This window comes from Aethalodelphis obliquidens, unplaced genomic scaffold, assembly GCF_003676395.1.
Source record: "Aethalodelphis obliquidens isolate GAN/ISIS:26980383/991018 unplaced genomic scaffold, ASM367639v1 scaffold26, whole genome shotgun sequence".
Lineage (NCBI taxonomy): Eukaryota > Metazoa > Chordata > Mammalia > Artiodactyla > Delphinidae > Aethalodelphis > Aethalodelphis obliquidens.
In genome coordinates this window covers 13,846,878-13,866,913 of record NW_020837970.1, presented here as the reverse complement: position 1 = coordinate 13,866,913, position 20,036 = coordinate 13,846,878, and the positions used below count along the sequence as shown (strand labels likewise).

Here is a 20,036-nt window from a genome sequence, read left to right as displayed (position 1 = left end):
GGGCCCGGATGCCCACTTCCACCTGTTTTCTGGGGGCTGTGGAGGCCTCTACAACCAAAGCAATCCTCCCCAAGTGCTCTGTGGCCAGTCTTCTCCCAACTCCCATAGCTTGTTTTCTTTAATTAGCTCTCTGTGGCAGGAGAAAAACGCGGCCCCACCCTCGAAATGAGCAGATCTGGGCCTCAAATGTACTCTGTGGTTTGCCTCTGTGCTGCCAAGCTGTTAGCCAGGGAGTGACAAGCTACCGGGGCTTAATAGGCAGGGGCCAGTGAGAAACCCTGCTACAGTAAGAGAGGCCTTTCTCTTCCCAACATCTGACGTTTCTCGCCCACAAGGCTGGGCTGCACCCCTTTCCGAGTCCCTGAAACCTGCGATTGTGGTTTGAGGAACAATTCCAAATTCTGCTGGTTTGCTTTCTCTTTTTTTCTCCCTCCTTCCTTCTTTTTTAACCTGCTCCTGGGACAGTTTACGGTACATCTCTGATCTCAGGGATCAAGGACTGAGGCCCGAGCAATGTAGCTGCTGCGTATCTCCTGACACTAGTGAGCGTTCACCAGAGAGTTCTTCCCAACACAGCACCTTGAATTTAAGCTAAAGAAAGATCGCTACATACGTCATCTCAAATGGGCCCCAACCTGTAAGGCAGGCAGATCCATTTCACAGGTGAGGAAAGTGAGGCTTGGTGGGGAAGGGACTGTCAGAAGTCACGTGACTCGGGGTGACAGAGGATGGAAGGACAAGGACCCAGATCTTCAAATTCCAAACACAACAATTTTTCTCTCATTCTGGTAACTTCTAAAAACACAGTCTAGGGACCTCCCTGAGGGTCCAGTGGCTAAGACTCCACGCTCCCAATGTGGGGGGGCGGGGCCCGGGTTCAATCCCTGGTCAGGGAACTAGATCCCACATGTCGCAACTAAAGATCCTGCATGCCTTAACTAAGACTCAGTGCAGTCAAATAAATAAATAAATATTAACCAAAAAAACCACAAAAAACCCCAGAAAACCACACAGTCTAAAGAGCTGCTTAGAAGTCTGAGGCAGAGGCTCCCCGGGCTCTCATACAGAACCTCTCAAGTTAGACCCTGAAGACGCTAATCCTTCGGTCCTAGAACATCTAAGGATTATTTCTTACCTTTTCACCACCATGACCATTGCTATCATATATTCAACACCATGTACCAGACACGATATTAGCTCCTTTCCCTGCACTCATTTCATACCATTTTACAGGCAGGGAGACTGAGGGTCCAGGGAGCTTGAACAACCTGCCTAAGGTCCAATAACTAGTTAAGAGGTGGAGAGGCGATTTGACCCAAGAATTCGGCCTCTAAGTAGCTCACACTCTTAACAGTTACACTACAACTGAGAGACTGAGGACTGCCCTATGAGAAAACCGATCCAGGAAGAAACGACTTGCCCCAGGAGACCAAGCCAGAGCTGGGATTCCAAGTGGGGGTCTCTCAGCCCACTGCTGGCTTGTGCCCCTACACTAGGCTGCTCAACAATTTGCAAGAGTGAATGCACAGCAGGCCCGCAAAACATCTCCAACAAGGGTATGTTTGTAGCCTCTGAAATTCCTCAACTGTGATCTCTATCAACAACAGACCCCCCCCATCACCTGGAACAGCCTGGAATCTTCAGAGTAAGCGCCAGTGCTCACTTATCCATATGTTGTTTCTTGGCTCTGCAACCCGGAAGAGAGTAGATCTAGCAAAGGACCTGTGTGTACAAGACCAGCCTGAGACCCCCCAGTCCCAGGATGCTAGCCAGCGTCAGCTACATAATTTGTGGGGCGCAGTGCAAAGTGACAGTGTAGAGCCCTCAGAGCAAAAAGCAGGAAAACTGTATCATTAATGGTATTAAAATCTAAAAGTTTTCCCCTTTCTTCCGGAGTCTCTCTCTTGACGTGCGATAGTGGGTTTTTGTTTTGGTTGGTTTGGGGTTTTTTTCCTATTTAATATCATTCTAAGTCAAGAAATATTAAAACTTTACATTACTGGCATGAATTTTGCCATTCATGTTTATATCGTGCAATGCCAAGTTTTGAATGCAAACAAAAGAGCATTTCACTAGTATGTGAGATCATCAAAATTGCACCATTTGTATTTCACAGCTTAGATACACACATACATCATATGACTTACCAGACCAAAAGCAACACTGCATAAAACTAACTCCACTGTTTTCACTTCATTTCTTGATAAGTGCACATTCTACCGACACTCCCCCCTTGCTGCTTACTGATGAGTAGGGAAAAGCTGAAGGGAAAAGGCACTCTGGGTTGCCTGATCTTTCCTTTCCATTGTATGTCATCATTTTCGGGGTGAGGGATTAGCTAACACCGGCAAGCAACACGAGTAAGAAAGCATATGATGGGATTCCTTGGTGGTCGATGTTTCTTAGAATGACATCACCTTCTTTCTGTATCCCAAACAAGCTCTGGTTCAAGCTCAGGACTGTCAGGGTGGATCGCTCCTACCTCACATGCATGTCCACTGTCTACTGGGCTTCGCTTACAAAACACCAGCTCAAAGAAAATTAAGAATCTCAAGATGTCAACAACAGGCATTAAACCAAGCACAGGGCCCTCCTGAGCGTGGGGCTCTGTGACACCACATACCGCGTGCCTGTGAAGCTGGCCTTGATGCCAGGCATACCTGCGTCAAGGGCAGCCTCAAGACCACCACCAAGTCTGTCCTTTCCTGTGCTGGCAGGTTGGTCTAAAGCCAAATTAGCTTAAGTCCCCACCCCCAGAGTCTGTGGGTCCGAGAAATGTTCGCAACAGGCTCCAATACTGAAACACAAAAAGGATCTGTATTACAAAGCTTACCCAGCTCAGCACCTGACGGGCTGGAACACTTCCCTGGCATTTTTTACCCTTTCTGAGGCTGCCATATTGTGTGACAGTTCCTTTGTCAACACAGTAAAGCAAGTTAGGTGGGCAACCAGCAGCTTTTGATCTGGTAAACACCAAGGGAAGGGAAGAAGGGACCAACCATGTACCGACCCTTAGCAAGGTGACAAACTGCGCTAAGCTTTGTATATGCATTAACTCAATCTCACAACGACCCTAAGAGACAGCAATCATTATTCCCATTTTACTGCTGGATAAACTGAGGCACGAGAAGTGATGTGACTTGCCCAAGACCCGCCCAGCCGACTCAGGCTGTCTTCTCTGGGTTTATCACCAGCCCCCGCTGAGGCTGCTTGTAATATTGTGATTTATAGTAAGAAATATATATTTGGAACGTAGCTTCTAAAATCCTTGTAATTTCCTATATAAGAGCCACAGGGGTATCTTTTGTTATAGTAGTTTTTGTTCCCAGTTCCTGAAATAGCTCCAGAGCCATAAAGGTGAAAAGGGCATCTTTTAGTGATTCATAACAAGCCCTTTTCGACCACACCTGAGTTTATGCAAAGCCTCTGTGGATAAGGGGCTGGTTGCCAGGGAAACCAACCTTGCGATTAGAAGGTAGGAACTTTCAGCCTTAGCCCCTCCCCCAATCCTGCCCCCACCTCCAGAGAAGGGAGACAGGTTAGAGGCTGAATTAATCACCAATGGGCAATAATTTAATCAATCATGCCTACGTAATGAAGCCTCCATAAAAACCCAAAAGGACCAGGTTCAGAGAGCTTCTGGGTTGGTGAACAAGTGGAGATGAGGGGAAAGCTGCGTGTCCAGAGAGAGCACGGATGCTCCGAGCTCCTTCCCGCATACCTCGCCCTGTGCGTCTCTGCCATGCGGCTATTCCCGAGTTATATCCTTCATAATAAACCAGTAGAATGTTTTCCTGAGTTCTGTGAGCCACTCTAGCAAATTAACTGAACCCTAGGAGTGGGCAGTGGGAACTTCTGATCAATAGCTGGTGGGTCAGAAGCACAGGTGTCAACCTGGGCTTGTGATTGGCATCTGAAGTTGGGCGGGGGGGGGGGGGGGGTTGGGGGAGGGCAGCAGGCTTGTGGGACTGAGCTCTTATCTGTGGGATCTGATGCTATCTGCAGGTAGAGAGTGCCAGAATTGACTTAAACTGTTAATGTCCAGTTGGTGTCCTGAGAATATGAGCATTGCTGGGTGTGGGGAAATCACCATTTCTCCCAGCCCAACACACACACACACACACACACACACACACACACACACACACACACACTCTGATCGGAAGCATCAGTAGTGAAGTTTTCTGTGAGTACCGTGGAGGGTAGAGGAGACACATGGAAGAGTTTTCTAGACACCCCTCCATGCGGCCCGGATGTCCACCCAGACGCCGGTAGCAGAGCTGGGTTAAAACTCAAGTGCACTGAAGTCTAGGAAAGGAAAGGAAAGAAAGAAGAGAGCGACGGACTCCAAAAGTTCTGGAACATTAAGTCAGTTGCAGCGTGCCAGGATTTAAATAAAGAATTACCGCGAAGGCGTCACCGAGATACCTCAGCGTAAGGTGTGGGGCAGCATCCTTACCTAGGTTAGCGCGCAGCCCCCGTTTGTTTCCCTAAATGCCTGTAAGGCAGATCTCAGGTAATTGTGATCCTCAGATCATCCGGGCTATATTCGAAATACCATGTATCTACTGAGTTAAAAGCTCAGGTCCTGCCTCCAACACAGTTATTTAGAGTCCTTAGGACCTGCCTGAGCAGGCCCGTTCCATGTTAACACACCCTGCCCTGCCCTGCCCTGCCCCAGCCTTCTCCTCAGGGCAGCGATTCTGAGCAGAGCTTGCACAATGAGATTGTTTAGTGCTGAGTCTACCTTAGGAGATGGCTAGGTAGACGCCCTCAGCCCTGTCTGGGAGGAGCTAACAGGTGGGAAGATGGCCCCCACTGACCCCCAAGTGTGGGATGAATGGAAGCAGCATGTCCTCCCGTCCCAGAGGCTTCACATCCCATCCTGATGTCACTTCCAGTTGCAACCCAAACAGCAGGATAATGTCTGCTGGCTGGAGGATGACACATCTTCTGACCTCCCCTGGATTTAGGCTGATTCACTGGACTTGTCACACCGCAGACCACCCAATGCCGGCCGCCTCAGGCAGACCTACTGCCTACCCTGAGGACCCCCAGAGAGAGGCTGGGAAAGCTTATGGAAAACTGCCAAGTGCTGGTCAGGCCTGGATCTAGGAAACACTTGGGGTCATGCAAAGAGCCCTGGACCAGAAAGGATGCGATCTGGGCTCAGATTCCTGGCCTGGGTGACCTCAGGTAAACCATTTGACTTCTCTAAGCCTCAGCTTCCTCAGCCATTAACTGTGGAAGGCATCCAGGTCTGCAGGAGGATGCTGGCTGGTCCTCCCACTGATCAAGAGGTTTCTCTCAGGTGCTGCCAGAGGTAATAAGATGGGAACACTGGCTGCGTGGGTCTCTGTCGGGGAGCCAGGCTCCAACTGGCTTGTCAATTGCATCCACAATACTTGCAGGCCTGATATATCACCGTAAGTCAGCAGGACCTTTACCCAGTTCCCCTTTCCCTTCTTAGTAACAGCAACTCTGTGGATGACTCTGAGGCCAACTGTGCCTCAGTCTGTCCCCTCAGGACTGGGTTTGTTTACATCCTTCCTCTTCAGCTATCTGGGCCTTGGTTACTTCTTGTAAGACTCCCTCCTCGGTAAGGCTGCTGGGAGGATTGCAAGAGAAAGATGTGTGGAAGATCCCTGGCCTGGTGCCTTCCTACAGGTCACTGTTAGAACAAGGATGCACCCACATGCCTGCCTTGGCTGGATGAAGCACCTCCTGCTTTGGGAGGAGAGTAAGAGGTTTATGGAGACGGCAAGGCTGGCAAAGGGCCCCGCTGGAGGTGTGGACCCCAAAGCTTTATATTCAAGGGGTCCACTAAAGTTCAAGGCCGATTTCACATCCATCATCCCACCTGATCCGCACCATGGTCAGTGAGGCGGGACATTTTACAAATATGAAAAGCGCAGCTCAGATAAGTGACTCACCCAAGAAGACACAGCCAGCACGGGAAACCAGGGGTCCTGGCCTGAGACCAGGGTCCTTTCCACGGCACCAAATGGCCAAACAAGAAAGAGTGACAAGATAGTGGCAATCACAGAGTCGGGTCAGCACCACTAATAAAAACGGGGTGGGGAGGGGAAACTTGACTACAGATCTGGAACCCTCAGTCTAAGATTCCTATTGCCTTAAAGCTCACTTTCAACCTCCTAAGTGTTCATCATTGACTTTTAGACTACACCCCTCAGGTTCTGGCACCAGGGCCAATGTCCTAGGGCCCAGAAGTGGGCTGCTATTGCCACATTTCCTTCCCCAAAGCTCCAGACAACCCAACATATAGGGCACATCATGCCCCTTATTTCATTTAATCCTCATAATACCACCACTGGGATGATCTGGTATTTTTAGCTGCTGAACAAAACAGAAAACAATCACCCAGGGAAGCTAAGGGCAGGGAGAAGGCTTGACCTTAGAGGTGCACAGCCCTGGAGTCTTGGGCCTTTTCTTCCACACCACACTTCTCCCTATAAAGACCCCCGACCAACAGTACCCTCACTATCCTGTCCCCACCTTTAGTGAGGTGCAGGATCGCCTGTAACAGTGGTTCTCAAATTTCAACGTGTGTCAGCGTCCTCCAGAGGAAACACAGACTTCTTCTGGGCCATGAGCCCAGGGGTTCTGAGCGGGAAGGTCTGGGGTAAGGCCTGAGACTCTAACAAGTTCCTGGGTGATGTTGATACTTGCTGGTTGGGGACCACAATTTGAGAACCGCTGATTTATCATCCATTTAAGCACTCTCCCAATGGTTAGGTTAACTCTGGTACATCTACTTGAAATAATGTGTAATTAAGACCACGTGGAGACACAAGGAGATGCTTATGACAATGTCAAGTTAGAACAGGAGGCTGGCGCCCTAGGCTGGTCCAGGTGCTGTGTGTCCTCTAATCCCTTACTCATCTTCCTGTCCTCTGCTCTGTATCCCCAGGGCTGACTCCTGACTTTCTAGGCCTCGTGTCAGGGGGCTACTGGGGGGGTTTGGACAACAGCAGGAACTTGTGGGAGAGTGGAAGGTGGGAGGAAGGGAGCGGCCAGGGCATTTCTCCCCTCTCTCCCTTTCTGCCCTGGGTGGGCATTTCTAATAGAAGCAGCTGCATCTGCTCTACACAGGCCCACCGCTGACCCTGACCCTGGGCTCTGGTCACACCACCTCTTCCACTCTTCCAGGAGTGACCTCCTGCCACTAAGCTCTGGGTCACCTCGCCTTTCCACGTTTGGCTTCTCAGCTTCTGTATCACCTGTGTAACAAAGGCCTGTATTAAATTCCCTTTGTGGTAAATACCTGATGGTGTTCCCGCTTTCCTGTTTAGACTTACTAACATACTCTGATTACAGCTACACAAAAATGCTTATGCCAACGGACAACTCTAGAAGATAACATGAAAAATTAAAAGAGGTAACAATATGAAGGTTGTCTTCCAAGAATGTGAGAAGAGTATCAGTTATTTATCATCAATTACTAATTTTTTTTTTCTTTTGCGGTCCGCGGGCCTCTCGCTGTTGTGGCCTCTCCCGTTGCGGAGCACAGGCTCCGGACACGCAGGCTCAGCGGCCATGGCTCACGGGCCCAGCAGCTCCGCGGCATGTGGGATCTTCCCGGACCGGGGCACGAACCCGTGTCCCCTGCATCGGCAGGCGGACTCTCAACCACTGCGCCACCAGGGAAGCCCAATTACTAATATTTAAAACTGGTACCAAGCACATGGTTGAAGAGAAAACAAGGTGAGTCTTGATAAGGAAAAGGTTGGGGAGCCAGGAGTCCATGGCAACAAATCTAAGGAGACCAATCTCTGTACCTTCATTTCTAAAAACACCTTCTTTTGCAGAAACCATGGCCACGGCCACAATGGTACTAGCAGTTCCCCATGAAAGTACCGGTGGTTATCTGAGGGCAAGTGACTCACTTGTTAAAGAGGTCACATAACGTTATCACCACAATGTTGGTCTCCGGACAGGGCGGGTCACACTGGGCAACACCCCAAACCACCTTCAGCCCTCACTACCACGGAGGCAGCTCCATCTCAGGTCAGGCTCTGACCTGGGACCGATCTGAGCAATCCCTGTGAAGTAGCCAAGGGCCCGGGGGCTGCTGGGAGAGCAGGAATAATGAAAGAGGACGCTCAGAAATTCAGAGGATTCTGTTCAGCCACGTCCCCCAAGCACCACGGCAGCGACGTGTGTGTGCCTGGGGTGCCAGGGTGAGGAAGGGGGATCTTATTTTCCCACCACTTGTAGGGTTTCTCTCCCCCAAAGGGCACAATTAAAATCAAAAGCAAAACTCCACAAAACCAGATGGTAACAATATAAGAAATTATGCTGGATTCCTGCACTGAACTCAAAGCTGAACGCTGTAGCAGATAATCAAACGCTCAAGTGGAGAAGGAGGTCCTTGGCCTTGGACCAAACACAGTTTGGTGGTCTGTTTATAATATTTTAGCCTGACAACACTGCACAAAATGGACCACAAGGCTCACCACTGTAATGGGTTACTTTCAACCCCAAGCCAAAGATGATTTAAAGCCCTAGGGAGATGGGGGTGGGGAATGCAGCAGAGAGAAGCCTCAAGGGCTTTACGAGAAATGCACGTCTACTCTCCAGAACTCTGAGTGGAACATTTCAGCGTCAGAACTGTGCTTACCATCGAGCATTCTTGGAAAACCAGGATGGTTCACATCAGGCAAGCATCAAAGTGTTTACCGCTCCGCCCCGTCCTCCCACCCGTTCTCCTCTCCCTAAAAACCCGACATCAGAGGCCTTACACTTTCATCCCTGGGTGTTGGCTGACTCCATAAGAAAACTAACTACTCGGGGACAGGGCTATTGGCCAGGGTGTGAACTAACAACAAAAGCTACCCCGGGTTCATTCAGGCAAAGCACAAGTAAACAAAACACCCAGGCAGGGGGATCAAGAGACCTGCTCGAACTCTAGCTTTGCCGCACATTCACTGTGACCTTGGGCAAGTCCTTGTTCCTCTCAGGGCCTCAGTTTCCATCTGTTGAAGGGGTTGGACTAGATAACCTATCAAGTCACTTCTGACCCGGGGAGTACCTACTGTGTATGGCCCAGACTGTGGCAGGGACCCCATGCTTCTGAAGGACAGAGTGAGTACCCTCAAGCTGAGGTCCCAAGTGTTGCAAGTGTCCCCAGAGCCCACAGCTACTAAGTTGCAGAGTTGGGATTTTCAGCAAAACCTGTCAGGCTCCAGGTCTTCCTGCTACCCCAGGAGAGGCGCCCTGCTCTGAAGTACCGTCTTCCTTGCACACGCCCTGCCACGTCGGCCTCGCGGTTGTGTGAGCCGAGCAGGATGGACCCCGATTCCGGCCGCTCCCAAGCAGCCTGTCCCCACTCCCTCGGGGTAGCCCTTCGCTCGGCCTGGCTGTGCCTCCGCCTCACACTTGGGGGTCCAGGCTTCCACTCAGGGCAGGGCATCCACGGTCAAGCCCTCCAGGGGAGGGTCAGGTCAGGAACCATGTCCCTGTGCGGCTTCGGAGACAAGGACAGCAAAACTCAACGCCTCCAGCTGCTGGTTTCACCACCCCCTGCTCCGCTGGACTCTCACTTCCCCATCCAGCTGGTGCTACCCCCTTCCCCCGGGGCCGCTGACCGGCTGGGGGCCTTGGGCTGAGTCACTCAGCATCTCCAGGGCTCCCTTTGCTCGCCTGGACTAGCATCTACTTCCAGAGATGGTCACAGAGATGAAATAAAATCAGGTAGATGACAGCACTTTGTAAACTGTAAAATACAGTACATAAAAGGTCATGGTGGTGTCTCCCCTTCCCAGGGACAGCGGTTGGAAAAGACTCTGGTATCATCGGAGGGATACACTGAGAACCCTCGCGAGCACACACACCTCGTGCCTTTATTTTTGAGGCCACTCGGTGCAGTAAAAGAACGACCCCGCCGAAGAACTGGTGGAAGGGCCTCTGTCCCTGCTTCTCCACTAACACAGAGACTGTCCCCGTCACCTACGAGATAAGGGCGAGACCACTTCCCTGCCTCTCCCAGGGCTGCTGTGAAGACAGGACCATGGGAAAGCGCTCTGCAAACCCTCAAGTATGCTCCACATCCCCTCCCCACCCCGCCCACAGGAGGGGGCAGATGAAGGTCACAGACAGGAGGACACTTGGCTGCTTTCCCTGCTATTCAGAATCACCAAGAGGCTCAGAGGGAGAAGAAAGTGGGGGAAAGGACAGTGCATTGAAACAGCAGCCAGGCAGCAATGGTCGTCAGGCAGGCAGAGCTGACCGGGAAGGGGTGTGTGGTTTTCAGGGTGTCTCTCTCACCTCTCTGGGGGCTCCTAATCTGGTGTCTTCAGAAATACAGAAACTAAACAAAAGCAGCCATTTCCCCCAGCCGAAAAAAAAAAGCCTACCTTGCAAGAGAAAGCTGTCGGCTGTGCTCACACTCAAGAATGTTTGCTGTGTGTCAAATGCTCTCCTGGGGCCTCCTGGGAGCTCTGCGCGGCCAGGTGCTGAGGGTCCCTGAGGAAGGGCCTGCCCTTCTCGGTTCACTGGGCTCTCTCTGTCCGGAGAAAAGGTCACCCCGACAGAGGTCTGAGCAGCCCTGTCCACACGGCGTGCTCCCAGGTGCCGACGGACGCCAGGTGTGAACCGCTGCGGGAGCTGCTCCCTCAGTTCATTGAAGGGGATTCTGAAACAGCCTTCCTAGCTGCGCCCAACTAGAAGGTGTGAAAAAGCAGCAGAACACCGCCTGTGTTTCCTTCATTCGAGCCTGCCCCCGCGATGCAGCCCGACAGCTCTGCTGCTCTTGTGGGTTTTCTCCCCAGCTCTGCCTGCTCTCCGCTCCTCCACGGACCTTCACCCTCACCCATGCATTTCACCTGGCCTCCACCCACGTGTTTCCGCAGTGGGCTTCCCCAGCCCCTGCCTGCCCCTCTGCCGTCCACCCCCGCCAACAGGTGAAGCAAATAACGGGGGATCCAGCAAGCCTACCGGGCGAGGCTGTTCTCACTTAGCAACAGCTGAGCCTCGTGTGTGCCCAGCCTCCAAGCCACAGTCTCAGAGAATCAGTTCCAGGTCTGGGGCTCTGGGCACTTCTGATTTCCAGAGCAGAAGCATCAACGTGGGCAAATGGGGAACAGAGAAAACAAACCCCAGACCAGAATTACATATAGATGATGCCTCCCGCGATAAAGGCGGTAACGGGGAGAAACGAATAAATGCATATCCCCTCCCACCTCGAACTCCAGGTGTCTGTTTTTATTCTTCTAGATGAGCTCCAGCAATCACCGCTGAGCCGTCAATCAGCTGGGCCAGAGGAACTCTAAGAACTCTGATCGAAACCATGGCTTCCCAAGGGCCTGGCTTTCTCCCCACCCCCCCTTTCCAGGCAAAGCTGGCAGCACAGCAAAACAATTTCAAAGCACAGAGACCATAAACACCAAATTAAAAGGTAAAGTAAAAAGGGAAGAGATGTTTACTGGAAACTGAAGTTCCACTGCCCAGAAAATATAGGTCTTTTTTTAAACACACATACACCAACACACACATATATATGAGGCCTCTGCCGCCCACCTCGAGAAATATGTACTTTGCTCTATATATGGCTTTCTTATCTGCCCGTGATTATGCTCAGCTTGTGACCGTGAAGCCTGAAATAATTACCCACAGAGAAATAACAGCCTTGGCCACAGTCAGGGCCTAACAAAGCCAGTCCTGCATTTACCAATGATCACACAACTCGCTCACAGGACAAACTCGAGTTCGCTGATGCACAGATAATCATTCCCATGCATACCTGAAATGCAGCCACCGCTGAGAGGGTGCCAGGTGGCTACTGGAACCAAGAACGATCATCTTACATATTTCTGGGTCCAGAAAGGCTTTCGAGCTGAAACTACGCAGGAAATTAAGGTGGGCAGATGGTAATCATCAAAGCAGAGGGCTGGCAGACCACCCCTCACAGGAGAAGGAGAAAGCTAGAGGAAAATTGACTCCTGAAAGCAGAGAATTCTGATGGGAGCCAAGAACATAAAGTCGCTCCTACTAGCAATGGGGTGCCCCTCGGGGCTGCTCCCCAAAGATAATCAACATCGTGTTAGGAGTGAGGAGACAGGCACACTTCACTAGTGGGGCCCATGTGTCTCCCTTTCACTAGCCCAGGTCCACATCCCTTGATGCATTTGGCCCGTCCCACCCATTCCAGGGCCCCTCCTTCCGAACCCCTGGGTACTCACCATGTGCCCACAGCACAGAAGACCTTCGTACTATCCCACACTTGTGTATTCAAACCCCAAGTCAGACTGTAAGCTCTCTGAGGGCAGAGGCCGTATCTGCCATTTCTCTGAGTGCCTTGCTTCCTAAACATTTAGTGACTGACGGATTCCTCATTTGTCTAAGAAATAACAACCTCCATCTGGCATCTGTGTCTACACCCACCTCTCAAACCCTGTCACTGGAAAAGCTCCTCGACCCTGCTCCCCATATGCGAGGCCCTTCGGGGCCAATCAACACCGACAAGTTCTCCTCCCTCCTGAAGCTCATTTCACACCCATTAAGCAGTCCCCTTCACAATCCCACCACCATCACAATATGCCCTCCCCTCTGCCTGAAAAGATATTAGAACTGAGCTGTCCTTTCCCATGACTGTTTACTCTGGACAGCTGTGTCCCCTCAGATTGCATTTGGCTGTAGGGATGGAGTCCCCGCAGGGAAGCACGAACAACTGACTGGGCATAAACGGAAGTGTTTCGATGCGATGGCTGATGAGGGTGGTAGGATCCTCTCAACCGAGGGCAGGGACACTCACCAAGGCACAGGAAACGGCATAGCACATACTTTCACAGCCCCTCGCATCCACCGGGGCATCGCCAAGGATCTGACACTAAGGTATGCCAGCGCTGGCTGGGGCCTCCGACTTGGCTTCATGAAAAAGGCGTGGCTGCGTGTTATGCGTGGCTGCGTGTTACGGTCTGTTTAATCCACTCCTGCTCCGCCCCTGCCCTGGCTCCACCCCCCCCCCCCCACTTAGTACTCTGAGTTTCCCAAGCAGAAATAACCAACTACAGATGGTTCTACTCCTTCAGAGATGTTTGAGAAACCACTGACCCAGAGAAAGAAAACTGGGGATCCAAATCTCAGGGCAACTACTCACCATCAACAGCCTTGATTACCAAATCAACATGCTTCTCAAATCTAGAACTTTTTTTCTGTGTGCTTTTTTTATTTTTTAAACCAACCACTATCACTTTTCCCCTAAAAAAGATGCCCAGAACACTGAACCACAGCTTTACTTAAGATCTAGGGCTGTTGATTCTCAATGCTGGCCACACCCCAGAATCACCTGGATAACTTTAAAAATACTGATTCCCAGGCCCCGCCTGTAGACATTCTGAATTGGTCTGAGGTGTGGTCTGGGTATCAGAATTTTTATAAGTAACCAAGGTTGAGAACCTTCCATGGTGAGCCCGACCACCAATGTGGTCATTAGGAAGCAGGAGTCCCAGCTGAGACGGCTTATCCCGCACCTCAAAGCTCTTTCCATCCTGTCTTCAACGGCGGGCCCCAATCTCCAGCCCCCAGAGCGATTGTACAGTGATCCTGAAACTATCCGAATGAGTTAACAGAGTCGGTCATTTCTTCGAACGCAAGCTCCAGAATTAGAATGTTTAAGGTGCAGAAACATTAAAATCCTGCTAAGTCAACGCCTCTGGTTTGTCAAGAAGGAAACCAGGGGCCGGGGTAGCAAAGTGACTCACCCAAGGTCACGAAGCTGGTTCACAATGGGGCAGGCCTAGAAACGGGGTCTTCCACCTCTGGTTCTCTCTCCTGTGCACCACCCAGGAGCCCCTGGGGTGACAGACTCCCAAAAAAAGCAGGGTCACGGGAATGGCCACTGTTTACTTCTTGTGTACTTGCAGTGGCCAGCCTCTCATTACTTCATCTCTAGAAGGCTCTATCTCCTGACTGGCCTTAAAACAGCTGAGGACAAAGATGGTTCTTCTCTTTAAAGATTCCTGAGCGTGCTGGTCAAATCATAATCCTCAAAGAATATACTTGCTGGCTGGCTGGGGTTCATGGAAAAAGCCATTAGCAAAAAGAGTCTACCCCAGTTTTGAAAGAGCACTCTGTCGAGCGGCGGGTGTGAGAGCCCGAAAGCCAGCAGTGGATTCTGGTTTCTTGTGGATAAGAGAGTTGATTGTTGGTTTCAAAATCTCTAACCAACCTGTGAACACGCTTCCCTTCCTTCCTGTATTTTTACAGCACCTCGGCCGCAACGCAGCTGGTCCCAGAAGCACAGGAAGCCTGTGCTTTGGGCTAAATGAGAATTCCTCTTTGCCTGAAGGCTGATTTCCCCTAGCCCGGGAATAGAAGCCTGGCGGCTCCAGGCAGCAGGAGTACGTATGACCGTCCAAATCCACGGGCCATTCACACCTCCTGGACCACGGTGTCTGGCGGTACTGCCACCACCAACGACAACTGAGGATGCTCCGTAAGTACCTGGTGAGTTAAACCGTGACTATAATAGAATTAAATAAGGAATGGGCTGCCTCTGACGGTAGAGCATCAGATGAAAAATTACACTTGCCTCCCAGGAAAATATATGCGTCGAGAAAAGAGTGAAAACGCAGAAGCCAAGGAAGAGAGGGCAGAAAGGTGTCGTGAAGTATTCGAGCCGATACAGACCTCTGAGGTTCTCTCTTGGAGCTTGTCATTTTCTAGATGCGAAGACCAATACCCAGAGAAGCCAAGCTGACCTTCCTGGAGCCAGAAAGCCAAGCTCCACCAAAGAGTGGCCAAGGGCCCTCAGCCTCATCAGAGAAACGGGATGCCAAGGTTCCTTCGTGTTCACGTGTGTCTGTTCTCTGACTGATTCAACACTTCACTGACCCTGGGGGCTCCGATAATGATGAAGATGAAGACTAGTGTCGGTCATGGAAGGAGGATAGAAAGAAATGGCCCATGTTCGATTCCAGGCATTGCTGGGATGTTCAGATGTGGAAGCCCAGAGAACAGCTGAAGCTGAGGGTCTCTAGCTGTGCAGAACTACAGATCTGGAAGTCAACCCCCCAGTGAAACCCAGAGAGAGGAGAAGCACTTTGAGCCGCAATTCTGAACTGTGATACCCAGCTGGGTAGAACGAGGTCCAGCATGCGGTCTGATTTTCTCGTCACTGAAGTTAAGGCTGATAGATGAAAAATCAAAATAAAAAAACAACAGTGGTCAAAAGGTGACATTCAGAAAGATGGTCGGATCAAAGTCCCTTCGTGAGTACTGTTATTTCACCCTCCTCTGAACGGTAACCACTTCCCACATGAGCCCCAGTAAGGCAACCGTGCAGCCCACAAGAGAGAGAGAAATATGACCACACTTCCCTCTTATAAACAGGTGACGGTAAACATCTGAGACCACTGGTCCACAGCCGCGGTTAAACAAAGGGTCGGGGGACACCCTGGAATAGCTGTCAGGGCCTCCATCTCCCCATATACTAACTCTCCCTCTGAGTGCGGACCTTGGACCATTAACTTCAGAACTCAAGCTGGTCAAACAGAACCAGCCTCACCCTGGAACCACTTCATTGGGTTTCATGCCCAGGCTCACCTGGCCTCTCCTCCTGGAGACTCAAGAATTTTCAAGGAAAGTAGCTGCTTTGGTGCCCGGCCCTGTGCTCAGAGATGCCACTCTGTGAGGGCCTCGCGCAGAGGGCGGGAGGGCAACACATCACGTGTGCGCTGAAGTGTGCAATCCCCCCACTCCCACCTCCCGGATCAGCTGTAGCGATAGAGCCTTTTTTTTTTTAATAAGAAAAGCCAAAACTGCAACTTTTTCAATCAAGCAAGAAAAACAGGCAAACCTGAAACAAACATCTTTAATGAGCTTTGAGATGTTTCCCAGGGGGGTCCTGAGTTAGCCCAGCTCCTAGATCAATAGGAAAATAAGGGCCCATGAGGCCCTGGGACAGGCTCTGTTTTCTCTGAATTGGAATGAAAAAGCATTTGCAGACCTGAAGTCAGTTATTAGCTGACTGTGACAGGAAGACTCCAGGGTATTCCGTGTCTGCAGAATGTTCCATCAGAAAATGACCCCAAAATTCTATAAACTGGCCAGCAGTTTGTTTTTAACCACCAAACATTTATAGAATTCTTATTTCTTCGTCTATATGCTTTCAGAGAAAGTTTCCAGCAGCTTCAAAGCCAGTGAGACGCACAAAGACGCTAAACATGCAATTCAATTTCACAGGGTTTCGAAGCTAAAATACCGCAAGAACCTTTAGAAATTTTCCCCTGGGGGCAGGAGGCGCTTAGCTCTGTACCCTGCCCCCACTCCATACTCAAGGGCAAATTTTTAACCTTCATTTTGTCAACAGGAAAACAAGACTGGTAGTGGGGTGGAGACAGAAATCCGAACTTCTTGAAAGACCTTGCTTAGGTTGGAAAATGTGTCGTCCTCAGCCACAGCATTCAGAGGCCCTGATGGTCCCCTTCGGTGAGTCTCACTTCCATTTGTCCCCCTGAGCCCCAATTTCACACCTGTTCCTAAGCTGCCCCACAGCAGACTGCTACAACCCACATGGTTGGATATGCTGAACACAAATAATGGTCTCTCCATCTTGACTGTAAGCTCCCTGAGGGCAAGATCTGGTCCCTGATTGGTTTACCAACATAACCTCTGAAATCAGCATGACATCAGATAAGTATTCAGGAGTCTACTCAGAAAAGGAAAACAGTAATCAACAAGTATTAATTGACATTTACTAGGTGCCTAGCAGGTACTGGGGAGCCAAAGAAATAGCCTGGATCTCTGACATCAAAAGGCTTATTACAATCCATTATTTCTGCCGCAACTGCATGTGACAAAATACTGGCGAGACACCAGGAGACTTCTGGGAAAGATTTCCTTCCTGGATTAAGAGACCCCCAAGGAGAAGCAGCCTCTTCTGCCGCTAGATGCAACCGTGTAGAGACAGTAACTCTTGGAGCAGCTGTGGCCGTCACTGGATCATGAGGGCTGAAGATGGCAGGGCAGAAAGATGGAAGGCTCCCAAGTCCTTGCTGGTGCCCGAAACCTCCCTGCCTCCAGACTTCTTAGGGAAGATAATAAGCCCTCACACTGGTGAAGATGTTAGTTGGGTTTCAGGTTACTTGTAGCCCAAAGCATCCTAATACAGTGAGTCTGGCCCCTGATCCAGAGTATGGGATGGATCAGAGAGGGAAGGAGCGAACTGACTTACTGCAGTATCCAGGTGGGAGAAACCGAGGGCTGCCACTAAGGAGGAGAGGGTGGCAATGGTGAGGAGAGCTGGAACTCAAAAGATACAAAAGCACAGTCCAGCCTTACCCACAAGATGGCCTAGTCATCTCCATGAAGCCCGGGGGCCAGTTCCCATGCTGACTCTCCGATGAACTGGAACATAAATAATTAATATTCCCTGCCCATACTCACCCACACACATGCCTCCTTGTGTCTCTGGGGTTAAAAAAAAAAAAAAGGAAATGCATCTTGTTCTATTTATAAGACACAGCACAGCCACAAAGGATGACGACTAGAGCCGTATCAGCTGAAGTTCTCCAAGCAAGTGCCAAGTTTGGTTTGAATTTACACTTCACTTTTCTCAGCCTGTAACCAGTCTTCTTTGTCACTCCAGCTGCTCTCCTTGGAGTTCATCAGACAGGGCCTCGCCCACGGCAAACAGTTTGGTTGCAGAGTATAGAGAACTCAAGTCCCTCTCCAGATTTCCAACAGATTATTTGGGGCAAGAGAGGAAGCATGAGGCTTGGACGATCGCAGAAACCAGTCCCATGAACATGGGGCAGAAGGGAAGCAGTGCAAAGCCTTTCCATGTTCTCTACGGAGTCCCATTGACAGAGGGGGTTATTTAGGGCCACATACCCTGGCACATTCCATGCATTTACCAGCATCAAAGAGAGAAAAAAGGCATGCTTGCTGTTATTTTTAATTCCTTCCTCAATGCCTTCCAAAACTCTTCAGCAGAAGGTTTATCCACTACACCCCCACCAGCTCCCAGCCAGTAATATCTTTGAGGCCTCAGCGAAAATGGAGCAGGGGGGCAGGAGAGGTCAGCTCACAGAAGAAGACTCTGCTCCTGGACATGAAATCCCATCTCAGCTGCACTGCACCTAGAGGCATCTCCTGGGTTCCGAAGGGACATGGCCTGATGAGGATGCAGATGTTCTAGAGCCAGGTGAACACCCTACCACCCCCTCACTGCCACCCTCACGTCCCCCCCTCCACCTCCCACTTCTCCCCCCTTCCCTTCAGAGTGGCCATCAGCAGAGCCAAAGGTTCCCCAACTCCTACTGCAGCTAAGTAAGCTCGGGTGCTAACTTGACTATTTTAGATTACCTCTAAGGTCTCATCCAGTTTTAAATTATGTGGCCAACTTGCTGAATGATCTTAGGCAAGTCCCCTCACTCGGAATAGCAGTAAATAATCCAGACAGTCCCTGACACTTTAGCAGCGGCAGAGAAAGCTGCTGATGTAATCCTCCCAGTTTCCCTGGTCAGGTATCATCATCACTGGCCCAGAGGCAGGGTGACTTAGAATGACTATTTATCCAGGTTTGCCTGGACAGTCCAGGTTGATGCCCATTTTCTGGCCATCACTAATGACAGCACTGCCCTTTTACACTCTTAGAAGTGTCCTGGTTTGTTTAATAAATTATATAGTCACCCCTGATTCTAGAAGGGGCAAAGCTTCAGAGGCAAATCCAGCTCCATCTCTTATCATGAGACCTACAGCAACTTTCCTGAGCAAGTTCATGGATTTTGTTGTGAGGATGAGAACAGCAGCCCATTCTCGGGGAGCCTCGGAGCAGGCAACTGGGTGTCAGGAACCAGACCTGAATTCAGATTCCTGTTCTGCCGCTGACCCCTGAAAGCCTCAGCCTCCTCTTTTTTTTTTGCATTTTAACTCCAAGCCGTTTTTATTTATTTATTTATAGCTGTGTTGGGTCTTTGTTGCTGTACGCAGGCTTTCTCTAGTTGCGGTGAGCAGAGGCTACTCTTCGTTGCGGTGCGTGGGCTTCTCATTGCGGTGGCTTCTCTCATTGCAGAGCACGGACTCTAGGCGTGCGGGCTTCAGTAGTTGTGGCTCGCGGGCTCTAGAGCGCAGGCTCAGTAGTTGTGGTGCACGGGCTTAGTTGCTCCGCGGCACATAGGATCTTCCCGGACCAGGGCTCGAACCCAGGTTCCCTGCATCAGCAGGCGGATTCTTAACCACTGCACCACCAGGGAAGCCCCTGCTTCCTCTTCTCTAAACGTGGATTACTCATCCTTCCCAGAAGATGGGTAAAGAAGACCAACCAGCTGATCAATGGCCCACCTTGCTGTCTGGCATATAGTCAGCACCCAGTCCACGCTGCCTGTGCCAGGATCACTCCCAGGTGAGAGGGCTCAGGTGATCAGCCACAGGTCAGCACAGCTGACCCAAACCCTCAGACAAGGCCACGAGCACCAACTCACCTAAGCTTTCGGAACTAGACCCTGCAGCACGCACGCCCTGAGTTCACATTCCTATTGAATTTGTGCATCGTTAATGATTTTCTCTAAGGTGGCGGTGCAAATCTGGGTGTGAACTTGGAGGCCTTAACTCCATCTCCGTCAGGAAGGGCTTTTAGCAATACTATAGAGTTGTGCTTCATAAAGAAATAATGAGCGACACTGCATAATATTTCACAGTCTGCAAAGAGCTTTTAATGCCTAGCTCATCTAAATAAACAACTGCAATCATCCCACCAAGGGAGGCAAGGTTTTTCCCATTTTACTGCTGAGGAAAGGGAGGCTCAAAGAAATCAGGTGACTGGTCTACGGTCACCAAAGCAGGAAAGGGGAGAGCAGGGATCCGAACTTGGGTCTTCTGAATGTAAGCCCAGAATGCTCCACTGCAGGAGGCTGCCCCTTCAGCAGCAGGCCTCTATCAGGGTTCTCAAAAATGGTCCATGAACTAGAATCAGTCTGTGGACACAAAACTTTTATCTTCTAAAAACCTATAAACTTCAATTAACAACAAAAAAAAGCTGACTCTAAACAGATGAGGTAAATTGTATGCAATCT

At 50.4% G+C, this 20,036-nt stretch overlaps 1 protein-coding gene across 3 annotated transcripts in view; it reads right to left on the bottom strand.

The window, feature by feature from the left end:
- The window catches only part of SMAD3 (SMAD family member 3), a 119,685-nt gene that overhangs the window by 87,886 nt on the left and 11,763 nt on the right, over window positions 1–20,036 (bottom strand). Inside the window, exon 1 of one of the 3 annotated variants that reach the window (XM_027123412.1) lies at window positions 12,773–18,150. The exons of the other annotated variants lie outside the window; for them this stretch is intronic. Coding sequence (XP_026979213.1) covers window positions 12,773–12,891 — 119 coding nt within the window. The 5' untranslated portion in view covers window positions 12,892–18,150. Of the gene's footprint in view, window positions 1–12,772; window positions 18,151–20,036 lie in introns of those variants that run through there. 3 annotated transcript variants of the gene reach the window in all.